Here is a 21,487-nt window from a genome sequence, read left to right as displayed (position 1 = left end):
ACAGATTTTGACCAGAGAAAAACCTTTGCAGTTACCATAGAGAGTAGATATGCTGACTCAGGCAAAGGGAAAGTTTGTGCACCCCAACTTGCGGACTCAAACTCTCTGCCTGGATAATTCATCAAAATTCTACCCTGAGCAGTCTCTGAGTAGTCAGGTGCTTAGTATTAACAGATAATCTAGAACACCCATTACTAGGAAAGCATACTGGAAAAAGATACTCTATTTGGTGTCAGCAACAAGGGCGCAATCTGGTCTCAACCAACATTTCAGCCATTTTGGAGTACCTGGCTATCTTGGTGGACTAAGTATATCCTTCTCATCCATTAAGATTCAAACTTAATGCCATTTCTGCCCACATCCCTACTCTTCCTTCTATCTTTTCCTGTCCTGTAATGAAGCAGTTCCTTAGGGGAGTGTTGCATGTTAGACCTTCCAGGAGGCAGCCCACCCCTCCGTGGGACCTAAACTTTGTTTTAGAAAAATTGACCTTACCCCACTTCTAATCAGCTGCTTCAGCTGATTTAAAATTCTTGACTTGGAAGACTGCCCTTTTACTGGCCATCACCTCAGAGGGGAGGGTCTTTGAGCTGCAAGCCCTCATTGCAGTGGAACTCTTTCTTATCTTTCACCCAGACAGAGTTTCACTCAACTAATCCAGCCTTTATGCCCAAGGTGGTCATAAACACTTTCCTGAACCAAGTCATACACTTGCATTTTTTCCCTAAGCCACAGAACCAAGAGGAAAGAATCCTTCACTCCTTGGATGTACGCAGGCAGCTTTGCTACTACTTTGACGGGACTAAAACTTTCAAAAAGTCAGAACTGTTTCCTTTGCTGTGAGCTCTGAAGGAAAACAAGCAAACTATCTCCAAGTGGATTTCCTACTGTATTTCCTTTTGTTAACCTACCACTGCAAAAATCCCACTGAATCTGTTGGAACCCATTCAACTTGGGCCACTTCTACCCCCACTGCTTTCCTGAGGGGAGCACCTACCAAACACATTTTGGAAGCAACTAACGTGGTCATTGGTGTATACCTCTACTAAGCACTACCACCAGTCATCCTTAAAGTCCAGAGCAGGATTTGCCACAGCCATCTTGCAGGACATCCTCTCTTCCCATTAAGGCACCTTCCACCCTCATCTCAGCTTTGGAAGTCATCCCATAAGTTAGGACTGCAACAGTCCAGCATTACGAACATAGTACAGTTGTGTACACTTACCTTAAATGTAGCTGTTGGTGTATTCACTGTTGTAGTCTTCTTTCCCTTCTCCATCCCCTTTATTCTCCTAACAGCTTTTCTCTCTGTCATCGTTTAGAGGACCCTCTGCAGAGATGGCATACAAGCCCCCTTTCTCTAACCTGGTCCCTTGCTTAAGATTCATCTATGGGTCTCCTGCCTTCTAGGGACAAAAACTGATGTCATGGCTTCGGCTGACTCCCTTTATACCCAACCATACTGGGGTCAGGTAGGTCCAGCCCAGGGAGGAGGGAGTCTTTTACTGTGGTAGTTGGGCTAACCAAGGATTTCTGAAGCAGGAAATCTCATAAGTATCAGGACTGCAACAGTGAAGACGCTCTTAACATCTACATTTATGGTAAGTGTACACAAATGTACTTTCCTTCCTGTAACCTCATCTAGTGTACCCAATCTTGGATGTTGGCTCGAACCCAGAATCTTCTCTCTCTCTATCAATCAGGGATGACTCATCAAGACATTCAGCCAGATTGACTGCATGGTTTCTTCACTTTCACTGATGGTTAAATAGTCCAGATCTTCTTTCCAGATTTGACATACTCTCTCAGGATTCTATTTGGAAGGTATACAAGAGCAAAAGGAAAAGATGATCTTTGGACTGTCCATAGAGAATTGGGTCCCTTTTCAGCACCTATTCCAGCTATCCTAGACTTTTTCTTCCGCTTTTAGGAGTGGAGCTAGTTTTTCTACTATAAAAATCCAACTTGCAGCCATCTTGAATTTTTGTGAGATGTTCCCTGGCATCATCCAGATTATGTAAAATTTTACTCCAAGGTACCTTTTTACTCTGATCCCTTAAGAATCCTTCTCCTCCATGGGATTTAACAATACTTCAAGCTGCGACTCAGCCCTCCTTTGAACCAGCTGCCAAGGTGGACTTGCTAGCTGCAATCACATTGGCCAGATGGGTATCAGAACTCCAGGCTCTCTACTAAGCCATCGTGTCTGATCTTTCACAAGGAAAGAGTGTCTGTCCATACTAATCCTTCCTTTATAACCTAAGGTGGCTTTAGAAACTGCTATAAATCAGTCCATCAGCCTTCCTGTTTTCTTTCTAAATTTTTCCAGCAAAGGAGAGTACATGCTGCACCTTTTGGATGTTCATATACTGCTTAGATTCTGTCGCCAGAGAACAAAAGATTTCAGAAAATCTGACCGGCTGTTTCCTTTTCCAAAGCGAAGTTGGGCAAATCTGTTTCAAAGCTGACTTTAGCCAGGTAGCTCACTGGGTATCTTTTGCCTGTGAGAGGATTGACACTCCCTAAACCCCATAAGGCTCTTTCTACCAGATCTGTGGCAACATCCTCTGCTTTCTGGTACTTCACAGACAGGGACTAAAGGTGGAGGGGTCTCTGTTTACATCAAAAATAAATGTACCTCAAGGCTGGTCAAACAGGACAATGCACTTGAGCTGCTGTATGTTCAAATCATCATAGGAAAAATCCAATACCACTTCCTTGCAAGCTATAGGTCCCCCTCTATGACCCAGGAAACCCATACCATGTATTTAAACTTGTTAGAAACGCCAACCATCCAACCCAATACTATATTCATGGGTGACTTTAATTACTCCACTATTAACTGGGAATCCTATATGACATCAAATGTACATGCACAGAAATTTGTGGATTTTGTAAACAAACTCCCTGGATCAGATAGTACACCAGCCAGGGGTGCAGACATACTGGATCTGGTCCTCACTAATATGAGAGAGTGCTGCACATCCCCTACTGTAATGGCTTCCCTGGTAAGGTCAGACCACAAAGTGGTCTCCTTTGAAGTAAAAATAACACCTGGATCCCCAGCTAAACTGGGAATATTCAGGAACTTTCTGAGGCTAACCTCCTGCTATTAAGTGTGAACCTGGTAAAATTTCAAGCCATTACAAACCCTGAAAAACACTTGTGCATATGCAGAACTGTTCACAGAAACTCTGTGCAAGCATGTTAATAGCTGCATAGAGGCAGCTGTACCCACTTGGAAGAAGTACAGAACTAACAAAAAACAAGCCACCCTGGTGGAATCACAAAATCAATCGGATGTGTAACAGGAGGTGGAAAATCATGGGAAAAATTAGGAGGTGCAGCACCCAGAGGCAATACACAATTGTGTGCAGAGCTCAATGTAAATGGAGCCACCTATATTGAGCCAGAAGATATAGCAAACCTCCTGGGTGATAAATTCTGCTCCAACTTTACTCTCCCCAACAACCTTCCCTTGGGAAATATCAAATACAATTCCCCCTACTGTCACTAGGGAACAGGTCCTTAATGCTCTCTCTGACCAAGAACACTGCATCAATGGACCCAGACAATATTCCAGGATGCCTTCTAAATAGCATGAAACATGACCTGTCAGGGCCTCTGGAATTACCATTTAACTGTAGCCTCCAAACAGGCTTCATGCCTTATAAATGGAGAAAGGCAACAGTAGTCTCTGCACAAAGGTGAGTCATCTACAGACCCTGGAAATTACAGACCCATAAGTCTCGCTAGTCTTGTATGTAAAGCTATGGAAAGAATGATCATGGAAATGATCAATAGAGATATAGTAAACCTCCAGACACTGGACTCAACCCAATTTGGTTTCATCGAGGGCAGATCATGCCTACTCAACCTGGTGGACTTCACGAAGGTCACCAAAGCAATGGATGAGGGCAAAATCGTTCACACTGCCTACCTTGACCTGGCCAAGGCATTTGACACAATACCCAAAGTACAAACACATATGTCAGCAGGTGGATAGCCACTTGGCTCACGGACACGACCCAGGAAGTTAGAAGTGGGGAGTCTACCTATTCAAAGAGGCTAGTCACAAGTGGAGTCCCTCGGGGATCAGTCCTTGGACTGCTACTTTTTGATTATTTACTTCTCAGAAGTCAAGACCAATGTATGTGGTCTCTGGCTGACTAAATCTGCAGATTGCAAATTAGGAGATGTCATTGAATATCACACTGACACAGATGGTGTCAGAGCCATGGGCTAAAACTAAATACCAAGAAATGCATAATAGTATCCTTAGGGAAGTCATCCATCCCTGGTAACAGTCACATTGACAACACACCCATTAGAGTTGACCCAGTAGTCTGGGACTTGGGGACACACAGATAATCTAACCTTTGATCATCATGTGTCCACAGCAGTGAGGAAATCTTTCTATGTTGCGCAACTTATAAATAAAACTATGGCATCCAAGTCCAAGGAAGTCATTGTTCCACTGTATTCAGCATTCATCAGACCTGTCATTGAGTACAGTGCCCCCTTTGGTATGTACCTAACCAGGCATATCCAACAACTGGAACGTCCACAGAGGTTCCTCACTAAAAGAATACATAGCGTAAGTAATATGTCCTATGTTGATCTTCTCAAAGCCCTATCGTTGTATTCTGTTTCCTACATGCTTTTGAGGGGAGATCTATGCCTGGCATACAGGGCATTGTCAGACCCCCACTCTGGACCTTCTGCATATCCACAAAACAAACAGTACCAGAATTACCCATTCCAAAGACTTGAACCGTGCCTGTGATAGAAATAGGACCTGCTGGAGAGAGAGGTATGTATCTGAGACTATGAAACAGGCTCCCCATCCATGTGAAGCAGAGTTCCACCCTAACCCAATTCAAGTGCATCTTGGACAATTGAATGTTTTGTGGAACAGTGGTTTGGGTGTCTCTAGCTGGGGACTCTGTCCCGTTCGTTGAAGATCAGATGAAAAAGACAGCATCAGATACAAAAGTTTTGTATACTCACCATAACAATGCATCTGTATCGTCTGTTTTTGTCCTTTCTTAGCTTGCTAGTCTCCAGTCCCCTTCCTGTTTGGAAGTTTTTACTTTCTGGTCTCCTTGTTTGACCTGAGGTGTGTTTGTTACCTGCTTTATGATAAGCTCTAGTCTTGTATTTCTTTTTTTTCCTTTCAGTCCAACTAGAATTTTATTCCCCCCCCATTAATATTCCAAAACGTGCATGCTGATTGGTCAGTGTGCACGTTGTAAGTCAGACTTATACTAATGAAAAAAGGTCCAGTCGCCCGGACTTTTTCCATTAGTACAAGTCTTTTTTTTTTTTTTACAGCAACGGAGAAAGCAAGATCTCCGTTGCTTTTTAGACAGTTTCACTATGTTAAATTAGTTTAACATAGCGAGACAGCTTTAAAAAAAAGTAACTGATCTTCCTTTTTCCATTGCTTTTTTTAAAGCTGTCTATGTTAAATGGGTTTAACATAGCGAAACAGCTTTAAAAAAAGCATAGGAGATTCTCAGTTGCTTTTTTAAAGCTGTCGCTATGTTAGCTCCTTTAAAATAGCGAGACACTTTGTAAAAAGCAACAGAGATCTTGCTTTCTCCTTTGCTTCCACCCGCAGCTCTGATGTACTGCGTAAGCATACACATGCGCAGTACATCAGAACTGCCGCAGAATATCAGACAGCTGCGGAAGGGCAGCAAGGAGGCATTATACAATACTATTATTTAAGAAAAGTAAGTATTTGTTTTCTTAAATGTCGTATAATAGCAATAACTCACTTCTAGTTGTGGGTAATGCTTCGCCCTCGTGAACAAACCACACCAACCATGGGTAAATCCACCATTACCCACACCCAGGCATGGGTTATTGCTATATTATACCATGACCCCCCATTAATATTCTAAAACGTGCACGCAGATTGGTCAGCGTGCACATTATAAATCCATTTATACTAATGGAAAAAGGTCCGGTCGCCCGAACCTTTTCCATTAGTATAAGTCTTTCTTTAAAACACTGTCTCGCTATGTTAAAGGAGTTTAACATAGCGAGACGGGTTTAAAAAAAGCAACGGAGATCTCCGTTGCTTTTTTTAAAGCTGTCGCGCTATGTTAAACTCCTTTAACATAGCGACGGCGTGTAAAAAGCAATGGAGATCTTGCTTTCTCAGTTGCTTTTTTCAAAACTGTCTCGCTATGTTAAATGGGTTTAACATAGCAAGACAGCTTTAAAATAAGCAACGGAGATTCTCCGTTGCTTATTTTAAAGCCGTCTCGCTATGTTAAACCCATTTAACATAGCGAAACAGTAAAAAGCAACAGAGATCTCACTTTCTCCGTTGCTTTTGCCCACAGCTCTGATGTACTGCATAGGCATACGCATGCGCAGTACATCAGAACTGCCGCGGAATACCAGACAGCTGCGGAAGGGCAGCAAGGAGTTATACAATGCCATTTAAGAAAATCATTTTTTTTCCTAAATGTCATTGTATAATAGCAGTAACCCACTTCTGGGTGTGAGTAATGCTGGATTTACCCACGGTTGGCTTTGTTTGGTCCCTTGGGCTTTGCCCTCGTGACCAAACCACGCCAACCGTGGGTAAATCCAGCATTACCCACTCCCAGGCGTGGGTTATTACTATATTTCCCACTATTGTGGGATGGGCAGTATTCTAGGCTGAATAGAGGATAAACACGATCTGAGGTAATTCGAGCTAAAGAGGAGGATTATGGGTAAGGGTAGGAGATCAAGTTATGGAACCAAATTCTGAAGAAGTGGCCAAAGTCAGATCCGAGGAGTGATTCAAGATCTGTTGATTGAGGAGGGACAAAAATAGACAACACAGATCCATCATTATGGTGAGTGCATAACTTGTGCATTTTTCTTTGTGTAGTATCTTAACTGTAAGGAATGGTGAATATTAGGAGGGCATCTCCATCAGTGCTCATGCTAAGACTGTAGATGTGGCCTGAATTAAAAGCTGGGTTGGAGGCAGCGACCAAGTTTAGTAGAAGGAAAGGGAATGCATCATCTTGAACTGATAAGGGCTGTATTAGTTAACTAATTTGTGTGATGTCTGTAGTTATGTGCAGACTAATATAACAAGAAAAGTAGAAAAGACCACATACTCAGTGAGACTGTCGACTAGCTAGATTAGGAGTCTCTCTTTCTGTGTGAACTGTTGGTTCATGAGTGCAGTAGGTGGGTGGCATAAAATATTGGGGGGGGGGGTGTAGGAGGAAAGTTGAGGAAAAAAATGGAGACAGAGAAGGCTTGCAAAGTTCAAAAACTGAAGCATACCTCACAACTGTCCATATTTTTCCCCTCATTTTTGTCTGTTCCTCAGAATGTGGTTTTCTGGCAAATCTATTGTGGATTGAAGTCGGATAGATGTAAAAGTTTCAAATCTCATATCCTTCAAAAAGTACATGGTAATGTAAAATGTGTTCTAGCAACTAGGTGAGCACAATATTTGAAGTGTCCCCCTTACTTTGAGTCTTTGTCCCCCATTATCTTTGGCTTTGTCCAGGATTCATGTGCTGATGTTGAGAGGTGTAAACTGGAGTCATTTGTGAGTGTCAGTGAAGATCAAGATTTAAGGAGCACATTATTTTTCATATTAGTAGTATGCATAAGACTGAATCATTTTTTCATTTATTTAGCTGCTGATCACTGATCAACCTAAGCACAGTTCTCTGCTGGGTGTTTCTGTAGTCGGCACTTCAGTTGGATAATGTCAGCAAATCATGGAGCCTATTCTGAAATATTGTAGTATTTTAATTTGTACCATTTTACTGTTGAGAGATGTCTTTTGTCTGGCATTTGTTTTTGCTGTCACCTGAAAAATTCATGCACATATTTGTTTTTGATTTTTTTAGGTAAAACAAGAGAACTCAACTCTCCATGCTACAGTTAGATGTGGACAAGCTGAAGATAAGGAAACTACAGTTGATAACGCGAGTAAAAGTCCAGCAAAAGCTAGATTATCTGATGAAGGATCTAAAGTTATATATCTAAAAGCTTTGTATGCAGCAGTTGGAAAAAAACCACAAGGAAATGAGCACCAGGAATTGAATAAATCAAAAAGAAGTGAAAAGGATCCATTAACTGTTCATGTCACACAGTCTGGAAATGATAATCATAAGTGTTCACTAGTGTTACATGAAGCAGATGATGAACATGATCAAGAGAATACTTCTATTAGAAGCAAAGATGGACAAATAAAGTCTAAACAAGGAAGCAGTGCCAAGTTTATTAAGGATACAAGTGGTCCTGGTAATGGTGAACAAAAGCTGGCTTCTCGACTTGTTTTTATTGATGTTGAAGATGAGAAGGAAGCATGTAGAGAGAGAGACTGTTCCAAGGTAGGAAGTTTTCTGTAGAACTTTATATTAAAAAAGATAGCACATTTCTTTTTGGAAATCTTTGTCTTTTGGGATTTGCTATATTGGCAAGCAGTGAATCATTCAGTTTATAATTTTAGGGCCGTCACTGTATTTTACCCAAGCTACTCTTTACACTAATTACTCTTGAGTTTATTATATGGAAAGCAGGTTAATGACTGTGGAAACTAGAGATCTGATGTTTTCATTCGTCCCCCCAGTGAATGGGTGCCTGGTCTGACCCTCTGATGTGAGACTGATACTTTCCTCTAGATTCTAGGGTCAGACTCTCAAGCTCCTCCCTTTACCCATAATGCTCTGACTACTGCATTACCTCAGATCTCATTTGCCATCATAAAGATTTGAACTATATTGTAGAAAACAAACTGCTGATCCAAAAATAACTACGAACAAACGTCCACTGGAAGCAATGTAGGAAATTCTGTTTAATAATTCAGTTAAGCGCTTTTAGTTACTCCCAGTCAGAGTAACTTCTTCAGACTACTTAAAATTAGATCTGAAGTAGGCAGACTTCATTCGTCTGCAACCTGTGGGTATCGGATCCGATCTCGGATCCGAGCCGGCAATTCAAAAGCTTAGGCTCCGAGCTCCTAGCTCCTCCCTCTTACCCATAACCCCTTGCCAAGCCCTAACTGACCTCAGATTTCGTTTGCCGCTTTTCAAGAAGCAACGGAATTCTAGAGCTCCTGGCGTGGTTTTGAGATAAGTGTAGTTTTCTGACAGGAAAATTTTTCAAATTCTCTTTTTTTGTTATAATTATAGTTAGAGTTGTGTGTGGTTAAGGCTTTCCTCCCTCTTTAGTTAATTTTTCTCGGGTTTTCGTAGTTTGTGTGTGTGTGTGTTAGGCCTTAGGTGTAATGTCTGAAGCCCCTAAGGCTGTCTTTTCGAAATGTGCGAGTGTGGCCATAAGCTGTCCCCAGCAGATGGCCACACTCGGTCATCTTGGGGTTGAACACCTGTCTTCTGGTTGTACCATTTGTGCAGGGTTCAACCCGGGCTAAGGGAACGGAGGTCGAAGTTGGTGCTGGCGGGTCTTTTACCCCAGATACTGCTTCGCCTCTGCCTCTAGTCAGCAACTTGTTGCTGTGAGTTCTCCCCTCCGGCTGGGACTCAACCTCCCTTAAAGTTGCCGGAGGAAGGATTCTTCTAGGGAGAGACAGGAGAGGCACAGGGAGAAGCACCACAAGAGGAGGCGAAGCTTCCAGCTCGGCTCCTCCATCTAAGCGGGCTTCCTGTGCCTTCTAGCTTTCCTCCTCCTCGGCTCCACTCCCCTCGGTTCTCTCCTGGACCCGAGGAGGAGGAGGCTAGCCCTTCCAGGAGGTCACCGAGACGGCTCTCTAGGTCCACTCGGTGGCCTCCTCTAGATCGACCTTTTCTATGGCGAAGCTGATATGGACGGATGATGAGGAAATTCATCCAGGCCCAAATGCAAATGGAGTGCTCCTAGCCCCCAACCGGGAGGGCTTTGACCTATTCGCCCCCGTAGCTCCTTCTCCGACCCATACCACGGGTTCGGAGCTTTCGGCGCCGTGCAGATTTGGATCCGGGGGTGGGTCGGATCCGATTGGTCGGCGCACCTCGGATCCGTCCCATCCCTTGAGTGCTTGGTGCCGGACCCGACCTCTCGGAGCCGAGGCGAGCCTCGGATCCGAGGGAGCTGGTGTGTCTTCGGCTCCGTCCAGGTCGGAGCACACTGGTCTCTCGGATCCGACGGTTTCGGCTCCGACTCCGATCCGTACGTCTGATCCGAGTGGGGGTCGGCTCTCGGGGCTTAGAGAAGCTGGCTCCCCCTCGGCTTTCAACGTTATGGAAAGGGCACTGTCGAGGACATCCGGACCCCCGGTCCCTGCCACTGCTCCATCCCGCACTCCATTGCAGTTGGGCCAGGCCCCCACCAGCCGGTCCCAGGGACAGCCCGCCTCGATGTCCCAAGTGGTTCCCTTGGAACATCCATCTGCTGAAGAGTACTCCTCGGACAGCCCCCCCGATGAAGTACCTCGGAAGCGCAAGTGCAAGAGGAGGCACATGGACTCCCCTGAGTCCGTCACTGAAGACACGGACTTGGATGAAGGGAAGGCTCCCCTAGGTCACCCCTGAGGACATCTCATTTGGAGACATCATGGAGATGTTAAGGATCGGGGGTGGTCCGGCCCCAAGGCTTCTTCGGACGAGTCTGTGTTCTTGGAGGCATTCGAGGCGGGCCCTTCTACCTCTTGGGTGTCCCCTCCTGCTGACCCCTGGTAGATCTTATATCTATCAGGCGTGGAAGGATCCGGACACCATTGAGCCTATCCCAAAAGCGCCGGACCGCATTCTTTCTCCTCCATCAGACCGCACCCACTGGAGTAAGGGTCCCCAGTAGATGCCATGATGATGGCTGCAGCCACGAAGAGGAATTGGCCCAGGAGAGTCCCTCCGTCCATCCTCCGGGCAAGGAGTCCCGTTCGATGGATCGAATTGGGAAGCGAGTGTTTAGTTCAGCGACCTTCTCCTTGAGAGCGCTGAACTACATGGCACATGTCATTAGGATGCAGCGAGATCTGATTAAAGAGTACGCTGCATCTCCCCCGGAGTCCATCTCGAGTGAGGATAAACAGGTTTATTCCACCCGAATGGCCACTCTCAGATCTGTATCCAATACATCTATGTGGCTGCTGTCTCATGCTACTGAGGGAGCCGCTAGAGCCAGCGGAGCAGGCCTTGTCATGAGGCGACAGGCCTGGCTCCGCCATTGCGATTTTGCTGAGCCCTTTAAGGCGACCTTCGCGAATGCCCCTTTCGATGGTTCTGCCTTGTTTGGCAAGACTGTTCGCGAGACATTAGTCCAGAGCGAAAAGGACGGGAAGACGCTGTCTGCCGTCGGAGTCCGCTTCTCAGCTCCCCAGAGGTCCTTCTCTAAGAACCAAAAGGGACAGAAGAAGATGTGGTTCCGGAAGTCGCAGCAGTCCCAACCTGCTCCGGATAACCAGTCCTTCCGTGGCAGAGGAGGACGGGGAGGTCGTCGTGCCAGAGGCAGGGGGGCTCCTGGCAATTTTGGGTCCAGAGAACCCTTCTCTGAGAGACCCACGCAGCAGCCCTGAAGGGTTGCCCGGCTGTCCGTCTCTGGAGGCAGTCGGGGGGCGGTTTCGATGCACCTGACTTCTTGGGAGTCCATAACAACAGACAGTTGGGTGCTTCGACTCATATCCAGAGGATATTCAATACCCCTAATCAAGATCCCCAAATCTCGCAGCCTCCCAGATGTTCCACCCGACCAAAGGGAGGCGGCAGCTCTCGAAATCGAGCAGCTGCTAGGAAAAAGAGCCATCCAGCGCGTACCACCAGATCAAGCCGGATTAGGGTTTTACTCCAGGTTCTTTTGGTGCCAAAGAAGGCGGGGGACTTAAGACCAAATTTTGACCTTTCCCTGTTGAACCTTTCAGTAACCAAGCCAAAGTTCCGGATGGTCACCCTGCAATCTATACTCCCCTTTTGAGGAGAACGACTGGATGTGTTCCATAGACCTCAAGGATGCGTACTACCACATTCGGATGGACAGGCGATCCAGGAGGTTTCTTCGCTTCCGGCTGGGAGCCAGTCATTATCAGTTCAGGGTCCTCCGCTTTGGTCTCACCTCAGCCCCAGGGTGTTTACCAAGGTGTTAGCGGTGGTAGCGGCCCACCTGAGGCTCCAGGGATTACAGGTCTTTCCGTGCCTGGACGACTGGCTCCTGACTGCATCATCAAGGCATCTTCTGTGCTCAGCCAGGGATTACTTCCTTCAACTAGCACCAAGGCTGGGCATCACGATCAACTGGGAGAAATCTTTCCTGAATCCAACTCAAATTATAGATTTCATAGGAGGAAGACTAGACACCAGATCAATGCGAGCCTTCCTCACCCCAGACCGTATCGTCAGCCTGAGGTGTCATGTGACAGCAATCCTTCAACCTTCACCAACTGCAGCTTCGGTCCTGAGGGCCCTAGGTTCTATGGCGGCAGCTATTCCGCTTCTAATTCATGCCCGCTTACGCATGCGGGTTCTTCAATGGACCCTTCAAGTTCAGTGGTCTCCTCTTTGTTCGTCTCTAAACGCTCCAATTGCGGTCAGCAGAGCGTGCAGGGACTCCCTTCTGTGGTGGCTTCTTTCTCCGGGGCCCCTAGCAGGAAGACCCTTTGCGCTGCATTTCCCGAGCCACAGTGACCACGGACGCTTCTTGCCTCGGGTGGGGGGAGCATTCTGCGGGAAAGATTGTCCAAGGCACGTGGAATCCCACAGAGACGTCATTGCATATAAATGTCCTGGAAATGAGGGCGGTGCTCCTAGCGTTGCAAGCACTTCACCACGTTCTTCCTACAGGGACTATTGCGATTCAGACAGACAATATGTCCGTAGTCTGGTATATCAACAAGCAGGGAGGAACCAGGTCTTACCTTTGTCGAGAGGCCATGAGAGTCTGGGAATGGGCAATTTCCACCAAACGCTTTCTGATAGCAACGCACATTCCGGGAAAGTCCAACATCCTTGCGGACAAGCTCAGTCGCACCATCCTTTCTCCACACGAGTGGTCCCTCAATCTTCAAGTAGCGAAGAAGATTTTTGCCGTTTGGGGGCAACCCTGTTGCGATCTTTTTGCTTCTCCCTCAAGCGCCAAATGCGACAATTTCTTCGCTCTGCTTCCCCACCAGGGAGTTCCCGAGGATGCTCTGGTGCATGCTTGGCCTCCCGGTCTCCTTTATGCCTACCCTCCACTTCCTCTGATGCAGAGGTTTCTGCAGAAAGCCAACAGTTTGGGGAGCAGAATGATTCTCATTGCCCCATTCTGGCCTCGACAACCTTGGTTCCCCTTCGTATGGTCTCACAAAATCAATCCACCATGGATTCTGGATCCAATTCGGATCTCATCTCTCACCCTCTGGGAATGCCAGTTCCCAATCTGCGAACCCTGAAGTTGACAGCTTGGCTGCTCCAATTCCAACCTTAATTAGGACTCGGTATCTCTTCACCGGTCAAAGCCATTTTGGTGGCTGCTCATAAACCTTCCACCAGACAGGTTTATCGGAGTAAATGGAAGAGGTTCTCTATATGGGCAGGACAGAGAACTGTGGATCCTTTTTCAGCACCTATCTCTGCGGTGCTAGAATTTCTAACAGACCTCTTTCATCAAGGGGCCAGTTCTTCCACGATTAAGGTACAATTGGCGGCTATCTCGCATTATCACATTGGACAGGACACAGCTCCCCTTATGACAGCGAAATTATGCAAATCCTTTCTCAAGGGAGTTTTTTTGTTAAGGCCTCCAGTCAAGGAGGTTGTACCGCCTTGGGACTTGTCTTTAGTCCTGCAGGCCCTTACTGCTCCTCCCTTCGAGCCTGCAGCTTCTGCTGATTTAAAATTCCTTTCCTGGAAGACTGTCTTTCTGGTAGCTATCACTTCAGCCAGAAGGGTGTCTGAGCTTCAGGCTCTTTGTGTCAAACCGCCTTACCTTTCTTTCTTCCCTGATAGGGTGTGCCTCAGGACCAATCCATCTTTTCTTCGAAGGTCTCTTCTGAATCAATATTAACCAGTCAATCAATTTGCCTGTCTTTTTTCCCAAGTATTCAAACAAAGGGGAATACAAATTGCATTCATTGGATGTTCATAGACAATTACGTTTTTATATTAACAGGACAGCTGGCCACAGGAAATCAGATCAGCTGTTCGTCTCCTTTGCTAAATTTGCTCTGGGTAAAGCAGTGTCAAAAGTCACTCTGTCTAAATGGATTGCTAATTGCATATTGCAGGCATATGACACTTCAGGCAGACCTGCTCCTCAGAGGGTTACGGCTCATTCTACTAGGGCAGTTTCTACGTCAGCCGCCTTTAAGTACCGTGTTTCGTTGGATGATATCTGCGCGGCAGCTACTTGGGCCTCGCCTCATACTTTTATTTCTCATTACAAGGTGGATGTTGTTTCTAGAGGAAGAGCATCCTTTGGCTCAGCGGTGCTCCGGAACATCCTTCCATGACGGCCGCCCAAGATTCAGGTAGCTAGGGACTCTGTCCCACAGGTTGCAGACGAATGAAGTCTGCCTACTTCAGATTTAGAAGTTATGTACTCACCATAACGTTCCATCTGAGTAGGTGACTTCATTCGGATCTAACTATCCCCTCCATCCCCTGACCTTTATAGAGCGAGTATTTATGCTGTTTTAGTATACTGTGGTCAGTATTTGAGGCAAACTCAATCTGAGGTCAGTTAGGGCTTGGCAAGGGGTTATGGGTAAGAGGGAGGAGCTAGGAGCTCGGAGCCTAAGCTTTTGAATTGCCGGCTCGGATCCGAGATCGGATCCGATACCCACAGGTTGCATCCGAATGAAGTCACCTACTCAGATGGAACGTTATGGTGAGTACATAACTTCTAATTAATTAGACCTTATATAATGTGTTCAATTAATCAATCTGTCTTTGTTAAAATCAAGATTTAAAGCTATAAGAGCACTAATGTTCTGCACTTAAAATACAATATGCCTAATGTAAAATTACAAGTGATGGAAGACTATTGACAAAGTAGAAACAACCCCAGCTGAACTTTCTTATGTATCACATACATTATAGTGTATGGCACTGATCTTTTTATATTGCATCATAGTCATACTATTGTGTAATTCATTTGGGAAGCATTGTTGTATAATAAATTGAATAGATTGAATAAAATAAAATAGAATACAGTAAACTAAAATATAATGTATTTCCCTCTAGGCTTGAGCAATAAATATGTTCAAGAATTGCACATGTATGACTGTTAGTTGTATCATAGACAATGAATAAGGGTTAGTACAGTCTTTTTATCAAGGTTTTAGAAATTCCATTGTCTAGTTTAGACATGTCATGTTTGTTACAGTATAAAATCTCACAAACATATGTTTTTACTCTATTTCCATCAACATTGTTGTGCATGTACTCGTGTACATGTACTTGTCTGTATTCGTGTACATAGATGAACTTACACATAAAGATACTTGAATTTTGTACACCTAATACATTTTTTAAAAAAATTTTGTTAAAGTTTTTTGTAAGAAAACTAAGGTCTAAATCTATTATATTATTTTGTACTACAAATTATAAGTATAATTGATAGTATATAGTATATAATATATAGATTTGTGTACTATGTTGGTTAATTAGGTATTACAAAAAAAACTTGATTTATGTATATAAATTATGTATCATATATTGTATTGTGCAATATAAGTACATGTATATATTTTGGTTACCTATCTAAACTCTTCAGTTTTAAAATGCAACTAATATTGCAGTGTTCATTTAGACCTGGTTTTACAAATGCATTTGTTCTCCACTGCCATATCAATTCTCTTTCTTCTAATAGATTGTGGGCCTCCTCTGATGTCAGTGTAAATTTGGTCAAATGCAGTGAATCTAAAATTGTGGCCTGGGTTAGCTGCAATGTGTTTAGATAATGCGTTTTCTGTCTTACTGTTGAGTATAGCATATGTATGCTCGTACACCCTTTCTTTGAGTTGTCGTTCAGTTTTCCCTATGTAGAAAGCTGAACAGAGGGTGCACGTAGCTACATATATTACTAATTTAGATTTACAGTTTAACTTCTTCTGAATTTTATATTTCTTATTGTTAATGTGAACATATTCACCGCAAGCCATGTGCTTGCACATATCGCAGCTATTGCAGTTTGTCATACCTTTTCTGTTAGTAAATTCTTTTATAGTGGTATTTGATTCCAATATATTTTTGATGTTTTTTCCTTTTCTGAACACTACTTTAGGTTGCTCAGGAAGTTTGAAATTGATAGTCTTGTCTTGTTGTATGAGCGCCCAATTTTTGTACAATATCTTATTTATAATATTACTGTCCGTATTGTACGTTGTGACATATATCTGAAAATTCCTTGCTTGTTTTATTACACTATCGGACAAATTTTCTTCTAACACTGAGTTTTCCAAGTTGTGTATACTATCTGTGTTATAATATATATTCTCTCCACTAGGAGTTCTCTCTCTAGTCTGTAAAATTGGAGGTATGTTACCACTTTCTCTTTTGTATATTACTTCATTTGAGACTTCATTTACTAGTTCATGTGGGTAACCTCTTTCAGTGAAAAACATCTTTATTGAACTACATTCTATTATAAAGTCATCGAATGAAGTTGTCATGCGAGCTGCTCTAATGAATTGTCCCTTTACTATAGCTTTCTTTTGTGTAAAGGGATGTAAACTAGAGTAATGGAGATAGGAGTTGCAGAAGGTCTCTTTTCTATGTATTTTAGCTGAATACTGCATACTCTCTAGATCCTTGTTTAAGTTGATATCTAAATAATTTATTGTCTTTGGTTGGAAGTCTAAAGTGAACTTGAAAAATTCAGTGGTGTTATTTATGTAACATAGAAATTTATTTGCTAATTCATTCGGTCCTTCAAATAAAATGAAGATGTCATCCAGGAACCGAGTATAATATTTTATGTACGGTCTCCATTCAGTGTTTTTGAAAATGTAATAGTTTTCCCAGTAAACCATGACTGTATTTGCTAGACTAGCGCCACATGGCGAACCCATAGCAACGCCGCATTTTTGTAAGTATAACTTGTTGTTAAAGGTGAAAAAATTATTAGTTAGTATGATATCAAGTAATGTTGTGACTGTGAACATTTCATTAGGTTGTACTCCTTTACTTATGAGGAATAAGTTCACCCATTCTATAGCTTCTAAGTGGGGAATAGATGTGTACAAGTCTATAACATCTATAGTTACAAAATTGTGATGATTGTTATATTCAATGTTGTTTAAATTCTCTAAGAAAGTCCACGAGTCTTTGCAGACTTGAGGCTCTGTCCTAAGGTATTTTTTCAGAATGTTGTCAAGTTTTGCTGCGGTGTATGTAATTGAGTTGCGTCCATCTATTAATGGTCTGAATGGTGGATTCATAATGTTTTCATGAATTTTAGGTATAGCAAATAAAATCGGTATCTTTGGCCAGTTCATGGAAATGTAATGGTATGAATCTGTCGATGTATCCATCCATGAATAAATCACTGTAGTAACCATTTATCCTCTTGTATGCAGTGTTAACTTCATTTATAGACACCTCACTGTGTCAGATTTTAAAATTTCCTCTACTCTGTTTACATAGTCACAGTTGTCAAATATGACTAACCCCCCACCCTTATCTGGTTTCATAGTTCTGATATTTAGGGATTTAAAAGTAGTTAGTGCTTCTGATTCTTCAGAACTTATATTTTTCAGTGACAATTTTTTGTGAAAGACATTGTTTTGACTGTTATTTAAGCATCTCAAATCCAATTCCATAAGTTGTTCAAATGTTTGCAGTGTAGGGTGTAAATTTGGATTATATTCACTAACTACTCTGAGTGGGTTAGTAATGCCTGTAGAGTCTCCTAGTAGTAGATTCAAGTTTAATTTTCTTACAAATAATTTCAAATCCTTAATAGTTTGGACCAAGTTCATAGGTTTGCTAGGTACAAATGTTTGTCCTTTATAAATATTCAATTTATTATACAACAATGCTTCCTAAATGAATAACACAATAGTATGACTATGATGCAATATAAAAAGATCAGTGCCATACACTATAATGTATGTGATGCATAAGAAGGTTCAGCTGGGTTTGTTTCTACTTTGTCAATAGTCTTCCATCACTTGTAATTTTACATTAGGCATATTGTATTTTAAGTGCAGAACATTAGTGCTCTTATAGCTTTAAATCTTGATTTTAACAAAGACAGATTGATTAATTGAACACATTATATAAGGTCTAATTAACTAATTTTAAGTAGTCTGAAGAAGTTACTCTGGGAGTAATGAAAAGTGCTTAACTGAATTAAACAGAATTTCCTACATTGCTTCCAGTGGACGTTTGTTCGTAGTTATTTTTGGATCATCATAAAGATTTGGACAGGATTGTGTTCTCTCCAGCTTAACATCTTGATTTATTTATTTATTTATTTTTATTTATTTATTTTTTTTTTGGGATAGTGAGTAAAAACTTTTTAACTTTTTTCTTGTTTATAACCTTTTATAGTATCCACTCTTTATGCTGTAAGCTAATTTATCTTTCTTTTACCATCCTTGGGTATTTTCTTTACCGTTTCTGTAAGGTATTACTGTTACCATTTAGTATAACATTTCTCTACCAAGAAATATATGTATGGACTAATATATATATATATATATATATATATATATATATATATATATATATGTGTGTGTATATATATATATATATGTGTGTATATATATGTGTATATATATATATATATATATATATATATATATATATATATATGTGTGTGTGTGTATGTATAATCTATATATATATATGTGTGTGTGTGTGTATAATATATAATCATTCTTTTAATTCTCTGGACTTTGCCATTGTTCTCAACTATGGCCAGAAAGCCTACTGGATTTAAAAAATGAATTTCCTGTGGACACAATATACCCAACTCTGCCCACCTGGAGTGCATGTATTTAGGTCCTTCCCACCTTAAAACTTGTACTGTTTGCGCTGTCTTCAATATCAGTCATCAGAGATTGTCAAAACAAGGTAGTGCGTAATGGCCTTGGCTCTGCTTCCCTTCCCTTTGGGGCCTTGGTGCTGGACAGATTGGCTCCAACTCCTCCCTCACAGCAGAGGGTCGGGGAGACCCCTTGTTTTTCTGATCCCAGAGTTTCGGCTCTGGTCAGATTGACCTCTGCTTCTCCTAGTCTTTTTGCCTTAAAGGTGGTGGAGAGGGCATTCTTTCACCCAAGAGATGTCTCTACTCTTACCTTTTCCGATCCTGTTCCCTCTTCGGATCCTGTGTCTTGAGTCTTTTCATCCTATGCCACAGGGGGCAGCCAGCCCATAAGAGCTTCCAGGCAGTTCCAAGGGAACTCCCTGCCTCTTCTGATACCTCTCCAGAGCACTTCACTGAAGAGGTCCCCTGAAAGAGATTCTGCAAAAGGAGGCACTTGGATTCTTCTCGGTAATCTTTGACAGAAGACACAGATTTCAATGAAGGGGAAGGGTCCCTCAGATCTTCATCACGAGCTGTGTCTCCTTTGGAGACATTCTAGAAATCCTATGCCAAAAAGGTGATTAATCTTTTGAAACAAGTTAAATAGGGGTTTTGGAGGACCAAGAGGCAGAAAAATACAGCCAGTGCACAGGTTAATCCAGTGACTACAAAAATAAGAATAAACAAGTAACAAGTCTCTGGAACCAAGAGCAGCTGGTAATGAAGTGGTTTATTAAACTCAAACAACATTTAAAACCACTAGTAAAAACTTTTGCATTAAACAAGGCTTCAGGCATATAATTGAGTCTAATAAACCACTTCATTAGCAGCTGCTCATGGTTCCAATAACTTTTTACTTTTGTAGTCACTAGATGTACTTGCTTACTGGCTGTATTCTTCTGCCTCTTGGTCTTCTGAAACCTTTTCCCAGGAGAAGCAGGTGTTCTTAGAAACCTTCAGGTCTGGCCCATCTACATCGTGGGTTACCCACCCAGCGGATGAGCTTATAGATCTTGTCTCCCACTGGGCAAGGAAGGAACCAGACACCGTAGAACCAATTCCCACGTATCTGGACAAGATTCTTGGAGCACCTAAAGACTGACAATATTGAATCCCCATAGATGCCATGGTTGCGGCAGCCACCAAAAAAGAGCTGGCCAAACAGAGCTCCTCTGTCCATCCCCCTGATGGAGAATCTGGGATGGACACTTATAGGAAACTAGTTTATGCCTCTGTGACCTTTGCCTTAGTCGCAAAGCTGTCTTGCACATGTCTCTAGATTAGAGGGACTTCATTAAAGAACTCTGTCTACCCTTAGTCCATGTCCATATCGCTGAGAGAGAGAAAATATATTCTTTATGAATGGCCACCCTACAGTCTATATTGAATGCATCCATGAAGTTAATGTTGTGGGAGGTTGGCATAATGGTTAAGGTGTTTGCCTTATAAACCAAAGGTGCAGGGTTTGATTCTCACATGGGGTAATTGGCTAGGCTTAAAATGGCCCACAAAGGCAGCCTAGTACTAACCTATGAGCATTTCTATGAACATTTTGTTTATATAGCTGAAGGTTTGTCATGGGCCCGCGGGTTCAGGCATAGCGATTAGGTGACATGCCTGGATGTGATTGTGTGACTTACTCATCAGTGCTCCCTTTGGATCTTGTCTGTCTGGGCCCACTGTTAGACACTTTCCCACAGTAAGCAAGATGGAAAAACCTGGTCTACTGTGGAAATTCACTTTTGTACCCCACAGAGAACCTTTTCTAGAAATCACTGAGGTGGTAAGAAGATGCAGTTCTGGAAATCTCAACTACCTTTTCAAGAATCATGCAGAGTTTTTTCTTCCAGAGGGAGAAATAATGGAAGATGCTGCCCACATGGCATAGGGGATCCGCAAAATCAAGGGTTCTGAGATTCCTTCTTGGACAGATCTTTTCAGTGCTTCTTTAAGGGTTGCCTGACTGTTTTTCTGCGGAGACAGTCGGGGGGGGGCACTTGTCTTTGCACCCAAAAGTCTGGGTAGCCATCACAAAAGGCACGCAAGTGCAAAAAATTGTATCCCGTTTCATTCCCTTTTTACAAGTTCCCTCAGTGAAAAGAAAACCTCTCCCTGATGTTTGCACCCAATCAGTGGGAGTTAGCAGCTCTGAAATTTCAAAAGCTGCTAGACCAGTCGTTCAAGAGGTCCCACTAGACCAGGGTTGTCCAACCTTTTGGCTTGCTGGGGCCGCATTCAGTGAACAGAAATGGTCTTGGGGCCACATACAAAAATATATATCATATAGTTAACTCTTTCGCTGCTGCAGGTGACCAAAGTCAACCTCCTGGCTGTACTGTAGGTGCATTCAAACAGTGAATAAATGCAATAATTGCCTAATATTTTTCAACATTAGCAGTCCTACAATACTATAATCCACAAAAATAAGCCAACAAATTTGCTATAAAATAAAAAATTCACATTACTGACTTAATAAAACTATTCTAAATAAGCTACAAGAGGGTCTCACCCAAACAAATGACTGGTGCCAAAAACATGGCGTCAAGCTAAATGCCAAAAATGCATCACCCCC

The 21,487-nt window shown here is 42.8% G+C and overlaps 1 protein-coding gene across 1 annotated transcript in view; it reads left to right on the top strand.

Annotated features, from left to right (window-relative positions):
• TATDN2 (TatD DNase domain containing 2) overlaps window positions 1-21,487 on the top strand; it is a 146,801-nt gene that overhangs the window by 30,522 nt on the left and 94,792 nt on the right. The window contains exon 2 of the mRNA XM_044060436.1: window positions 7,881-8,366. Within this exon, the coding sequence (XP_043916371.1) occupies window positions 7,881-8,366 (486 nt within the window). The remainder of the gene's footprint in view (window positions 1-7,880; window positions 8,367-21,487) is intronic.

Source organism: Protopterus annectens, chromosome 2.part0 (assembly GCF_019279795.1).
Source record: "Protopterus annectens isolate FY-2018-M chromosome 2.part0, PAN1.0, whole genome shotgun sequence".
NCBI classification, from domain to species: Eukaryota; Metazoa; Chordata; order Ceratodontiformes; family Protopteridae; genus Protopterus; species Protopterus annectens.
This window is presented reverse-complemented; position numbering and strand designations above follow the sequence as displayed.